The 13,987-nt window shown below is 40.5% G+C and overlaps 1 protein-coding gene across 1 annotated transcript; it reads right to left on the bottom strand.

Annotated features, from left to right (window-relative positions):
- Positions 1-231: 231 nt before the first annotated feature.
- Positions 232-5,589, bottom strand: LOC131681011 (uncharacterized). The gene has a single exon (XM_058961719.1). The coding sequence runs from the start codon at positions 5,587-5,589 to the stop codon at positions 232-234; it is 5,358 nt and encodes a 1,785-aa protein (XP_058817702.1).
- Positions 5,590-13,987: the final 8,398 nt, after the last annotated feature.

The raw sequence follows: 13,987 nt of genomic DNA, 5'->3' as shown, positions 1-13,987 counted from the left end.
TTCCAGATAGTGGAGTCACTTCTCTGGCGTCGATAACGAAAAAGTATTGTTCACTGTTTCACTAACTTATTAGATTTAAGGGATGGTTTGTGCGAGTAAAGAAATGCGTGCATTCTCTTCAAGCGTTTATTTAAACTAACTTCCAAAACCACACATTTTTCTTCTTCAATTTCCGGTCACTCACACATTCACAGCACCGAGGGGTGTTCGAATGTACATTAGCCTTTGCGATCATACTCCCCCCGTTGATACCCCTGGATCAACAGATGGCAGAAGGCATATCTTTGTTGTAGCTCTTTTATATTCTCCGTTTGGTGTTTTTACTGTTACAACTCTTACTATACCTTCCTCTCCTGGATGAATGGCGGTAATGCGTCCTAGACGCCACTGATGGGGTGGTGAATTATCGTCCTTTAGCACCACGAGCGCTCCTACTGGCACCTGGGTGGTTCCGGTGTGCCACTTCGGGCGAGATTGCAAATGATACAGGTACTCTGTTGACCAGCGTTTCCAAAAATGCTCCCTTATAAGCTGAATATGCTGCCATCGACTCAGCCGTCCAATCTTCTCCTTCTCATATGATGGTTCTGGAATGCTAAGTGCCGATCTGCCTATTAAGAAATGTGATGGGGTCAACACTTCGAGATCATTGGGATCATCTGATATTTGAACTAAAGGCCGACTGTTCAAAATAGCCTCAGTTTGTGCTAGAAAAGTTGTCATTTCTTCGTAGGTCAGCTTAGTTTCCCCTACAACGCGCTTCAGATGATATTTAACCGACTTCACGCCAGCCTCCCAGATGCCACCAAAATGAGGACTACGCGGAGGGATGAAATGCCATTGTATTCCCTTGCTGATACAGAAATCATTCAGTTTGGTTTGATGAGCCTGTTCCTCGAATAGTTGCCGTAGTGCAGCCAATTCATGATTCGCCCCTATGAACGTTGTACCGTTATCCGAATGCAAGTTATTCACCATACCACGTCGACTAATAAAACGTTGCAATGCAGCTATGAAATGTGCTGTAGTTAAATTTGATACCAATTCAATATGAATGGCCTTGGTTGCTAAACAGATGAATATTGCGAGATAACCTTTATAAGTTACTGTCTTTCTGCCAGTCTCTCTTAGTAAAAATGGTCCAGCATAATCGACTCCAGTGTTAGAAAAAACTGGCGACGGTGTAATACGGTAATCAGGCAAGTTTCCCATAAATTGATTAACTGGTTTAGGGTTGTACCGGTAGCAAACATAGCAGGAACCGCAAATCTTTTTAATAAGCTGCTTTACCTTTACAGGCCAAAATCGCTCACGTATGATTGATAGCAGTCCGCGTTGTCCGACATGGAAATTGTCGTTGTGTAATTGCCGGACAAGGATATGAGTTACATGATGCTTTTCGGGTAACAGCAACTGATGTTTTCCTTCGTACGGGATTAATGAGTTTTTCAGCCGTCCCCCAACTCTGATCAAACCTTCCGGATCTAGAAATGGAGCCAAACCACTGTAATCATGCTGCCTATTTGAACCTCCAGCTAACGTTTTAATGAGGTCACCGAAATATGCTCTTTGAACAAGCTTCACGATCGCAGCAAGAGCTTCGTTCATTTCTTGTGCGCTTATAGGAGTTGTGTTACTGGTTTTTGTTTTAAGATTCTTGATGAATCTTAGTACGTATGCCCATGCTCGCTGAAGGCGTCGAAAGTTGCTAACCCTAGTGAAGTTTATTTGCAGTGGCATGCGTTGAACTGAAGCACACACAGTTGTTGATTTCAGCTCAGGGAGTTCTAGTTCATTGCTATAATTATTATCTTCTTTAGGATCGAAATCCCTTTCGCCTAGGGTTGGACATCCTTTCCACCACAAATCCTGTCGAATCAGTTCTTCGGGCATGGCACCACGTGATATTACATCAGCAGGGTTTTGTTCTGATGGTACATAAAGCCATTGGTATTCAGGCACGAGTTCAATGATAGCTGCCACGCGATTAGCAACAAACTGATTCAAAGCAAGCGGTAATTTTTTCAGCCAACCCAGCACCACTTGTGAATCGGTCCAAAGTGTCACACTTTGAAAAGAAATTTGCATTGCAGCTACGGTTTTTTTCACCAGCTGGGCTAGAAGTAATGCTCCACATAGTTCGAGCCGAGGAATTGTGGTCGGTTTCAAAGGCGCCACGCGCGATTTACTGCAAACTAGATGAACTTTTACCCGTCCATTGGAAGATACGCATCTCGTATACAACACTGCGCCATACGCCTTCTTGGAAGCGTCCGAGTATCCGTGAAGCTCAATTACATCAGCGTGATTTGATGTTATACACCTGCCTTTCTTCAGTTGATTGACCAACGGAAGCTGTTGTCGAAATGCAGTCCAAGTTTCTAGTTGTTCTGGAGGTAAAGCTTCATCCCATGCGACTCCAAGCCGCCATAGATCTTGCATTATTAATTTTGCTGTAGTAATAGCTGGCCCTAGAAATCCCAATGGATCGAAAAGAGTTCCAATGTCGGAAAGCACACTTCGCTTCGTAGGATGTACATTATTTTTCGATTCCAACGGACTCACGTGAAATACGAAATAATCTTCTTCCGGATTCCAGATAAGTCCAAGTGTTTTAATGGTGTTATTTATGTCAGCATCTTCAAAATTCATTTGCGTTTCTTGCAGCTCCGCTGGAATAGACTTACGAACACTTTCGCTGTTCGAGCAGAATTTATGCATACCAAAGCCGCCTCGCTTCAACATCTCGGAAAGCTGCTGATAAATCTCGATCACCTCGGCGGCTGTTTTCCCTCCAGTGAGGAAATCGTCGATGTAACTGTCTTCCTTCACTATTCGCGATGCATGTGGAAATTCATCTGCTTCGTCATTTGCCAACTGTATAAGCACTCGTGTAGCCAAGTATGGTGCGCTAGAACAACCATACGTTACGGTTGTTAGCTCAAACGTTCCTGTTTTATTTTCCGAATCTAACCATAAGATGCGTTGATACTTTCGGTCCTCCGGGTGAATTTGCACCTGCCGGTACATCTTCGGAATGTCTGCTGTCAATACTACTTGATGGCTACAGAATCGTATGATAATCGATATCAAGTCACTCTGAACAGTTGGACCCGTCTCTAAGGCATCATTCAACGAAAAACCAGACGTGGTCCTCGCTGAAGCATCAAAAACTACTCGTAACTTAGTAGTGCTGCTTGTCTCTTTGTAGATGGCGTGATGAGGTAGAAAGAAACAATCTTCGGGGTGGTCAAAGACTTCAACCATATGACCAAGAGATAAATATTCTTCCATGAATTCCGTGTAACGGATCCTTTTTTTATCGTCCACAAATGTTCGTAGTAAGTTGTCAAACCGACGTTGTGCTGTTGCTCGAGAATCGCCCAGTTGATTTTTTATATCGTTGAAAGGAAGTCTGACGGAGTAGCGACCGTCGTCGTTGCGGGTAAACGTACGTAAAAAGTGTGCTTCAACAGCTTGTTCAGCTACTGTCAACAATGACGCTTCGCGGCATGCATCAAGCTCCCAAAATTTCGTTATAGTGTGGTTCAATTCATTGTTACTTACATTCAACTGACATATGCCTTGCGACTTCTTTAGTCTTTGATTCCTATCGTTGACTGGTCCGCTGACAATCCATCCAAACTGTGTATCGATTAATATTGGTTTGGTGTTGCCGAGTCGCATTCTGCCTTCCTTGAGCAGATCGAAAAACAACTCTGCGCCAAGAATTATCTGAATTTCGTCGGGTTTGTTGAAGGATGGGTCCGCCAGTACTGTACCAGTGGGGATGGGCCAAGCATGGGTATCCAGTTCAATGATCGGCAGTTTGGTTATTTTGGGTACAATCAGGAATTCTAGTGTAGCGTCGAAAGCGTTGACGCGCGATTTTATCTTTGTACTAAGTCTATATTTCACGTAAGTTTCAGTATTATTTAATCCGCTAATGGGAATATTGATGCTTTCCATTCGAATATTTATTTTTCTCGCAAATTCTTCCGTCATCAAATTCGAATCGGAGCCCGAATCCAGCAGTGCTTTACAGGACCACGTTGTATTCCCTGATCCACATACTAAAACTTCAGCTGTTGACAAAAGTACTTGTTTTGTCACGTTATATGAGTGAGCACAGTTCACAGATTTTGTTTGTTCAACAGTTTCGCGGATGTCGCTAGAATACGATGTCGATGATGTTGGTTCCTCATTCTCAAGCTTCTTCGGGGCTTCTGGTTTCCCGTCGTGAAGTAGACTGTGGTGCTTTCGACCGCACGTCTTGCAAGATTGCTCCGAGTTGCAGTCAACAGTGCGATGACCCCGGCGTAAACAGTTAAAGCAGAGACCAGATTGCTTCACTTTGCTATAACGTTCAGACACTGAAAGCTTTTTGAACTCATCACATTTATAAATTGTATGGTCTCCATTGCAGCCATAACAGGATTCCTTGCTTGTCTGAACAAAGTTCTTTGCAGGCATTGTTTTCTGCTCCATTTTACCACGTTGCTTCCACACACCGGTGGTTGGTCGCAGCTCTGAATAACCTTTCATCTTTTGGAGGATACGGCATCGTTCTCTTAAAAATTCCATCATTTCAATAAAAGTTGGCAATTCTTCTTTGGGTAGCTGAGATTCCCATAGCTTTCTAGTGTCCTTATCTAAGCGCTTGGCGATGACATTAACAACGATCATTTCTGCCAGTCCTTCAACTGGTAACTGATGGTTTATAAGTGCATCAACGTGTTTTGTACAAACATCGATCAACTTTCGTAGTTCATCACCAGATTCACCAGACATCCTTGGTATATTCAATAGGGCTTCGAGGTGTGTGTCTATTATTAACCGTTCATCCTCATACGTGTCTTCCAACATTTTCCATGCAGCGTCATAGTTATTGTTGTTAATAACATCCTGATCAATTTTTCCTGTAGCGTTTCCAATAAGCGAATTTTTCAAATGATAAAGTTTGATAGCCGGTGACTCGTTTGGGTATCTATTCATGATTGTCTGGAACATACACTTAAAGGAGTACCAGTTTTCAAGATTCCCGTCAAATGTTGGCAACGGTACTTGCAAGTGAGGTGCTGACGAGCTTACTACAATTGGTCGCTGTGGGTCGGGTGAAACTGCATTTGCATCAAGTTTTACTTGGTTGTCTGCATCCTTCAATCTGGATATTGCCGTTTGAATAGTGATGTACAGAGAATTATACATTTCCTCACAGCGGAAATACTCTTCCGTGTGCGCGGCTCGTTGCGCTCGAGGTATAAGTTCGCATATTTCATTATAGATTATCTCAGACTGCTCATTGCACTTACGAATCGTTTCAAGTTGCAGATTCAACCAATGAATGCTTACATTTTCGCTTAATCCTTGCCGAATCCTCAGATATTTTTGAGTGATCATATCGCGGCGATCGAGAACTCTTTCTAGCTGCTGGGCCATTTTGCGTTCTTGTTGTTGCTTTTCGTGTGCTGCTTTCTGAAGCGCAACTGTACCTAGAGGTGAACAATTCGACGCGCCAGTCAATGCATCGAGCAAATTTTTCGGGGTTATGTTTCTAGAAACTTTCGGAGTTTCTTCTCTTTCACACATGGAAGCGTGTGGTTTTTCCAAATCACTTTTATAATTGCATTCAGCACATAATTATTATTCACTGCATTCGAATAACGTTCTAGAATGTTTTTCATCGAATATCGTGCTCCGGACACGATTCAACAGGTTCACTTGCACGCCGCGGCGTTACGTGTCAAAACCAATATGGCGTTTTTTGCAGTTGATGCAAAATCTATTAGATTCTAATTATCCATTGCGATTCTTCAAACCATCACAAAAAACTATCGCGGCGGGTTTATCCGGTTCGATTAGGACCAAAAAATGTTCACTGTTTCACTAACTTATTAGATTTAACGGATGGTTTGTGCGAGTAAAGAAATGCGTGCATTCTCTTCAAGCGTTTATTTAAACTAACTTCCAAAACCACACATTTTTCTTCTTCAATTTCCGGTCACTCACACATTCACAGCACCGAGGGGTGTTCGAATGTACATTAGCCTTTGCGATCAAGTATAATACAACTTTTTCACGATTGCGGGTGATTCTAGTGGGGTTTTCGATTGATTGACACCGGTGTAGTGGAGTGCACTGAAACTGCACCGTTTTTGCACTTTCTAGCAGAAGTGCAGAAAACTGGGAATGTTCCATTGACACTTCTGCTAGAAAGTGCAAAACCAGTGCAATCCACTACACCGGTGTCAATCAATCGAAAATCCCATAGGAGATTGAAACGTCCGTTTAGCAGTTTATACTGTAGATAGCTTTTAAGCTGAAATTTATTATTAATTTATTAGTTTATATATATAGAATTCACAACTTAATTCGACTCACGTTCAGTTTTATCTCCTACAGAAACCACAATGGAACACGATCCGAAAGCTACCAGCGGTAACAAATTCTGTGGCGATGAATCACAGTGACCAATCTTTCCATCGATCGAGGCTGTATTTACTGGGATGCACATGAAGAGATTCTATGTCTCGAAAGAACTTCACTTCGCTCTTTTCCCCACGTTCTACCGTTCCTTTCTTTCTTCTTCGTTTGTTTTGATTTTAACGATGACAGCTGCGACAGTCGGGGTGCAATCGGAACTGCCCTACTGTTCACAGTGTTGGCAGATTGGCAGTTTTCAACACAACTTCTATACTTACTAACAAATATCCTCCTCCCGTGATACTTGCGGAGTGCGCAGTAGTATATACGGTCTCTAGAAAAAGCAAGTATCGGACTAATATCCCTTCCCTTTCCTTTCGTGATCTACGTTCGTGCCTGGCCGGCGCCGGTATTAATCAATAAACACTTTGGAATTTCCAAGAGTTGCACATTGAAAGATGTTTCGCTACTCTCAGCCCTGTGCAACTTCAGCTAGTCCAGATCGATAACGGAGTAGCAGCCAGGGGTGGTCGCACGAGCTCAAGCTCAAGCTATTGGAACGCATACGTATATTTGTTATTGCTCGATGTCACAAAGCATTATAAACAGATTCTATATTAGCACTTAGAGCATGTTCAGAAGTGGTTCAGTTCTAGATTCATAATTTTGACAGTTCTATTATATAAAACTGAAAATTTTAAAACTAGAACATGCTGTCCCCAGCAGCAGTTTTAGCGGATGTTCTATTCAGTATAAAATTCATGTCTTGCCATGCCTTCAGCATCACTGCATTCAAATTGATTTTTCCCCAGTCTATCGGGTCTAAGTGTATGTGCTGAAAAGTTTGCATGTATTTAAAACATAGTTCTAAACGTGTTTTAAAATCAGCCTCAACTAGAACGGCGTCGTAAAACAGTTTTAAATTTTGAAAAAAAACTTTTCGAAATTATAAAACAAAACGCTCTGCTGGGGATGTGAATTTTACAGTTCCAGTTCTACTTTGAAACTCCTATACAAAATAAAACGCTCCTGCACATAGCCTTAAAGTTTTCTATAAAAGTTTCATAGTATTTATTTCAATAGATTTTTAGCACGATGTCTGTGTTCTGTATGTCGATATAGTGCTAGATTTAATGCTTTACATTTTATATGCATTGAAGCATTATAAATACATCTATACGGCTAGTTAGCAATGGAAATGCTAACTTATAGCTTATCTAGAGTTTTGAACTAGAGCTTATGGTTACTTAGGTGACGACACAAAACAAACGGATCAACCGAAAATGGGACATTTCATCAGACAATACATGGTATTCTACAAAAAGACACTGCACAACGGAAAACTTTGTGCACAAGCACTTTAGAAAAGCCCAGCTACTATAACTGTAAACAGCACACCGTTAACTTATGCCAAACCACAAACGGCTACAAAATCAATATCTACGGGTCTGACAGGAACAAATATTCACTCAGCAATAATCACGCCCAGTGTCTCTAAGCCAACAACCGGCACCATCAGCGAAGAAGCGAACGTAGAAGAGAACGGATGCGTTTGTCCGTGCCCTCGCATTTCTGTTTGACGCTTTCTTCGAAAATACTTTGAATTGGCTTCTCAATATTTTGTAGTGTATTCCGTCGATTCAAGCAAAACAACTCGTTTTATAAACTTGTACCCAAAGTAGACAACTCCCTTGAGAACGTTTGTTTTAACAAATGTCAACTATAAAATAAAGTTTTCATTTTTACGCTTTCATCATATAACAATTTAATAAGGCGAATGATTACAAATAAATTACTATTGCTATTTTTATTGCACTTCTATGAATATTGGAAGTGTTCGCCAATCTTCCGGGTGAAAACGCGGGCCCCCAAATACGACCCGGGCCCCAGGGCAATTGCCCTGGCTGCCTCCCCCTCTCATCGGGCCTGTAAACTACTAAAGTGTGGATAAACATAATGAGCATTTAGAAGACATCTAGATTTAAACAATTTTGATCATTTCGAAGATTCAGAAGATTTAGAAGAATTGCAAGATTTACAAGATTTACATGATTTAAATCATTTAAAAGAATTAGACGATTCAGTAGAGTAGAATGGGATCAAATGTGTATGGGGGTATAATAGGTATAGGTTTCTGTGGATCAGCTGCATTAGTTACGGCGTCTTTTATTTATTTATTATTTTTCTCGTGTTGTTCCACGAAAACGCATTGTCCTTCGTCCTCAGTATAGAACATTTAACCAATGTAAAAAAACACCAAGTGCTGAACATGAGTTTTGTGTTGGTTTTTCGATATTTTTGTTTTTGAAAATAATACGGACATCAACATGAAACATACGCTTGGGAGCACTATAGGTCATTAAGCAACTACGGGAGGCGAAATGAACAACTTCAAGTCCACACTCTGGCGACGACGAGGACATCGAAGAAGTCATTCGCAAGTACAAAACCAGACGCCATATTTTTCAACATTTCTTTTCGCGGTTTCATGATTTTTCCCCTCATTTGCCACTTCTCATTTTCTTACCAGAGTAACGTAAATTTTATTTTTAAATAATATACAGTATTAATACTCTTCAAATAAAAGTTGTGCCGGTGATTTTCTAGGCGTGTACATTTTGCCACGCATAAAACTATTCAAAATTCAAAACGTTGCCAGATGTATAACCTTTCCCACGAGTGTTTGGTTGTCAAAATCAGTGCACGAGCTTGTCAAAGAAAACCTGACCTACTTGACCCCACTTTACTCTAGAATCAAAAGATTTAAAAAATTGAGATGATGTAGAAAACATCTAAGATTAAACAAAATTAGTTCATTCAGAAGATTTAGAAATTTTAGAAGTTTCAATAGATTTAGAAGATTTAGCAGGGTTAAAAAATTGAGAAAAACAGAAGATGTCTAAGATTTAACAGATTTAGATGATTTAGGGAATATAGAGGATATTGACGTATAAGAAAATTTAAAAGATTTTAGAAAAAAGAAGACAGGTACTTTGATCATTTTGGAGGATTGAGAATACATTTAAATACAAATGATTCAGAAGATTTAGAGTTTTGAGAAGGTACAGAAGTTTTAGACGATTCAATATTTTTATAAGCAGGATTTCGATAATGAATGATATATCATAATTTAAAAACTAGTTTCCTCCTAAGGCGCAATTACAACCAATTCTCGTTTCAACACCGTAATAGCCCTCAGAATTAACCTTGCCCTGGAGCAGATTGTGTCACAATCACGCTACCACAATGTTGTGGCTTTCGTGGCTTCGCTCACCGATCATTCGTGCAACCGATGCCAAGTCCGCAATAAATTACCAGCAGCGTGGTAACGGTAAATAATTTAACCATCGAAATTAGATTGGCTGCTCAATCCGAACGACAATCATCGAATCTAAACCGCAAATTCAAAATCCCTGGTAATTAGAATAGTACACCCAAAACAAAAATCTCTTGCAATTATTGCAAGCGACAATCACTTGCAAATAATGTTAGCATCGCTTGCAATTTTGCAGTTAAAGCCGCTTGCAATTGTTGCAAGCATATAAAATCACTTCATCTCTCGCTATACGTACATATGTTTCTTCAACACACTGTCAAAGGATTACCACCACATTCACATGCCTATGCTGGTTGGTATAGCAACGCACGGCGAGTTTTTATTTTCCGTCTACTATTTATTCATTCCTCACCAACATCATCAAACGCAGTTTTGTGGTTTATTCATTACACACGAGACGGCATCAAATTGTGTAAGAGTTTAAACGTCCTGTTCTTATGTGTAAGGACAGATCAGTGCTTGTAGTTAGCGCTATGATGCGGAAAGGCCTGAGTTCAAATCTGGCTGCTTGTTTTACTTTTTTCATTAATCGTGAAATCATCTAAGTGTTTATATATGGCTTTTATCCACTTATTACTATCTGGTAGTATGGTTGGGTGGATAAAGCATTGATTAGTGATCTGTTTGTGCAGGATTCATTTTTCAATGCCAACAGTCTTTTTTTCTAACGCATATTGGTCACCAATACACATACATCGCTAATACATAGGCAAAATTCGGTTTTTCTGTTTCTTGCATTGCATGCAAGGAAGCTTCTTGCAATTTTCGCACATTACCAGAACGCTTGCAATTTTCGCTCGTATTTATTGCATTAATGTAAGCGAATCTTACCGGGTACGTTTTGGGTGTAGTTAACCCATTTTCACGATTGACTTAGTGAGCGATGAACGACGAGACGTTCTACCATTTCAGTGCCAACTTGATGTCCTGAAGAGCTCTTCGGTTTGAAGCTTCATTCTTCAAAAGTTCCAAACAAAAGAAAGCGCATCTCAAACGGTTCTTCAATTCGAACTCATCCCGACCAGGACTCAGTAATGCAATGCAATTTCCACGGCAGAGGACAGAACAGAAGTGCAGCAATAAAAATGCCAAATAACTTCCCGTAAATTGCATCAAGCTTCTCGTCGGATGTCGCGAAAGCAGCACCGGTGGGAAACTTTACCGCGCTGTGCTGCTGGATTTTGCTGAGCACCGTAGCGCGGTAGTAACAAAAATACGACTTCTTTTGTGGTATGTATACTGGTGTCTCACTATGCTGGAGAGTTACGGAAGAATAAAACTTGCAACAACAGAATTTGCATAAATAGTTTAAGCGAGATTTTTTCTCCAAGGTTTTATTTCTGAGTTTTTATTCGTAGGTGTATTGCCCGGAGTTGAGCTGGGGAAGAGGATCGAAAATGTTTTGAGCTGGGAAAAGTTGCTTGTTTGATACTAGAAAAATAAGTTTGGACTATTTTACATGAGCGTCTTACGAAATTCTCTATGGTTGATAAACACAATATATTGCCCTCCAGAGTCTGCAAAGAGCTGAAAAGGATATCAGCACTAGCAAGTAGTATTACTGGAAATTATTATAATATAATATTCGCTGAAAATTGCTATTGGCTACTTGAACTTGTTCAATTTGTGGCATAGTTATTAGTAATATATGAAATGCACAGGGAAGCATCATCATACTTCCAGTCATAAGTTTGTTCTTTAACGACCCTTTCGACTTGACATATTTGCTCTTGTTTTTAAGTTAATTAGCTCTTCAAATATACAACTAAATGAAATACTAAATCATAATAAAGCTAGCAAGAATAGGACTTTTCACAAACATAAATCACAACTTTCGCATTTATCAATATTATCTTAAAACAAGCAAACCATTTGTAGACATATCTGATTAGCAGCCAGTACCATCTCCCTCTCGATCCATTTTTCAATCCCTAGAGTCACACCGCAAGTAGTTTAACATTTATAGTTTATTAAAATTAACTGGCATCGTCCAAGCCGGGATCGGTTCAGATATGGAAAACCGGCCGGGTAGATATGATGACCAGCTCCCATCGCTAACCCGAGGGAACAGACCCAGGATCTCGATTATCTAAGCACAGAAATCGAAATCCATAAACTTGCCACATACTAAATCGGTTGCCGGGGCGACAAAAGCCAGCGGCTAAGTTCCAACCAAAACTCATTCGCACCACTATCTTGCTCCACTACTGCCCGGCAAGCGAACTGAATCGGTGAATCGCAATCCCGGTTGGTCGGTCGGCCGGTTCAAATATTAATATGTACCTACCACACAATTCAACAGGAATTTATGATCAGAATTTATTGCATGATGAATGGTGGCTGCCGGCGGCTGAGAAAGTCCGGGAGTGAAATGTTGACGTCGTTTTGGGAAAATGGGACCGTAAGAGTTAACTGATGCTGAATAATTTAGTTTGGTTTGTTGTCGAATCAATTTCACATTATCATTTTGCACAAATGAAGATCATTTTGCATGTGAGCTGAGCAGCAATGGGGAATATTTATTGTATGATTTGTTATAAGTGATGATTTGTTAAATTTTTAAGAGCTGTGTACGACCCCAGGTTTGACTGTGCAAAGAGTACGGTACTGGTGTAATAAGTAAATCGTATTTTGTCCCAATCTGGAAAATGGGTGAAATTATAGCATTGTAGCATAGAATTTTCAATTGAATTGTTTCTTGCTGTCGGCTATGAGTAGCACTTGTTTTTTTTTTCATTTCCAAACACAATTTTGTATCTATGTCGAATAAATGACTGTTTTACATCTATCCTAGACGAGCACTTTTAACATAACGAGTCGAACCAGTTCCAAGTAACACTCATGTAAAGCGACCATCATCATCATCATCATCATCATCGTCGGACACCGTCATTGCCATATAATCGACCTCATCGTGGGTTTCCGTTATTTGAATTATTCATACATTTTCCATCGCTTCCCTAGCATCAATTCATCACACAAATATGGCTTCGCCATCTACGGAAACTGTCGTCCCTGCTTGTTGCCTTCTGATTTTAGCTCACCCACGGCTAAGGTAACAGAACCGTCTGACCAACACCATCAGAAACCATGCACACGTTGAAATGTCAAACAATCCATTCCCGGTTAACCCCGCAATCTCCAAACGCCGGTTCCGCCTTATTCCGATTCCTGTGCGAATAATGCACCGTTTTATAGCCGTTTTCCTCTATCCGCATTTATGAACAGGTAAATTCCATTCCAATGCATCACGCACCCCGAGGGGCCCAACCGTCATTAAGGACGGGTGTATGTCGTAGACAGATTCCCATATACATATACACCTATGTGCACGTTCCAAGCGATCTAGTAACCCACACGGAATTGTATGTACCTGTATACACTGTACTGCAGTACTGATGAAACACCCTTTTCCCTGTGGCCTTTCGGGTAGGCTGTCGACCGGTTCCGGTGGTGGCTGTGGGGATCGGTTGCAATCCTATAGTAACCCCGCTGGGATGACGATTGTGAATGTTGGATGTAGGGGAAGATGGGGTAAAACGCACCCCCTAAGGAAATATGATCATAACTCAGCTATAGAACATCAATTGAGAGAATTTAATTAAATGTTATGTGTCCAACAAAAAAAACACCCTTAAGGTGCGAGTCTGCATTTCCGCGCCAAGAGGGCAGCAAATCGGTACCTTTTTGCCTTAATCTCGCAATATCTTTGGAAATAGACCAAAAATAAAAAACAAAAATGGTATCCAGTAAACTAGGATAATTACCGAAGACATTGGTGAAAAATTTATTTCAAATTTCCAATTACTTCCAAAGTGATCGGTAGTTTTAGTAGAGAAAATCGCGAAAATTTCGAATCCTTTATGATTCCGCTCCCGAAAACAAAATTGCCTCTCCCATTTCTCTGCATTCTCTGGTTTCCACCCCACCAAAACCAGTGTTGTATCAACAAGGATTCCGTCCTATTCCTTCGTAGTATATTACAAGTTCATTTATGGATTATAACTGTTTGTAATCATGTGGATTACCAAAAGATGCAGAATACGATTTTTGCATTGTTATGCGTTGAATAAAATACATTCAACGCTTGCAAATACATTTATTGATCGAGAATTTCTTTATTTGCGGAAGCGCACGCTACTACGCAGTTACACCACTGTTAGCGCGCCTGGGTCAACGTGCATGTGTATGTGAAAACCTCGGCTTCCTTGCTGCTACCTATAGCAC

Source organism: Topomyia yanbarensis, chromosome 2 (assembly GCF_030247195.1).
Source record: "Topomyia yanbarensis strain Yona2022 chromosome 2, ASM3024719v1, whole genome shotgun sequence".
NCBI lineage: Eukaryota > Metazoa > Arthropoda > Insecta > Diptera > Culicidae > Topomyia > Topomyia yanbarensis.
Note: the sequence above shows the minus strand (reverse complement) of the source record. Positions and strands in the feature narration are given on the sequence as shown.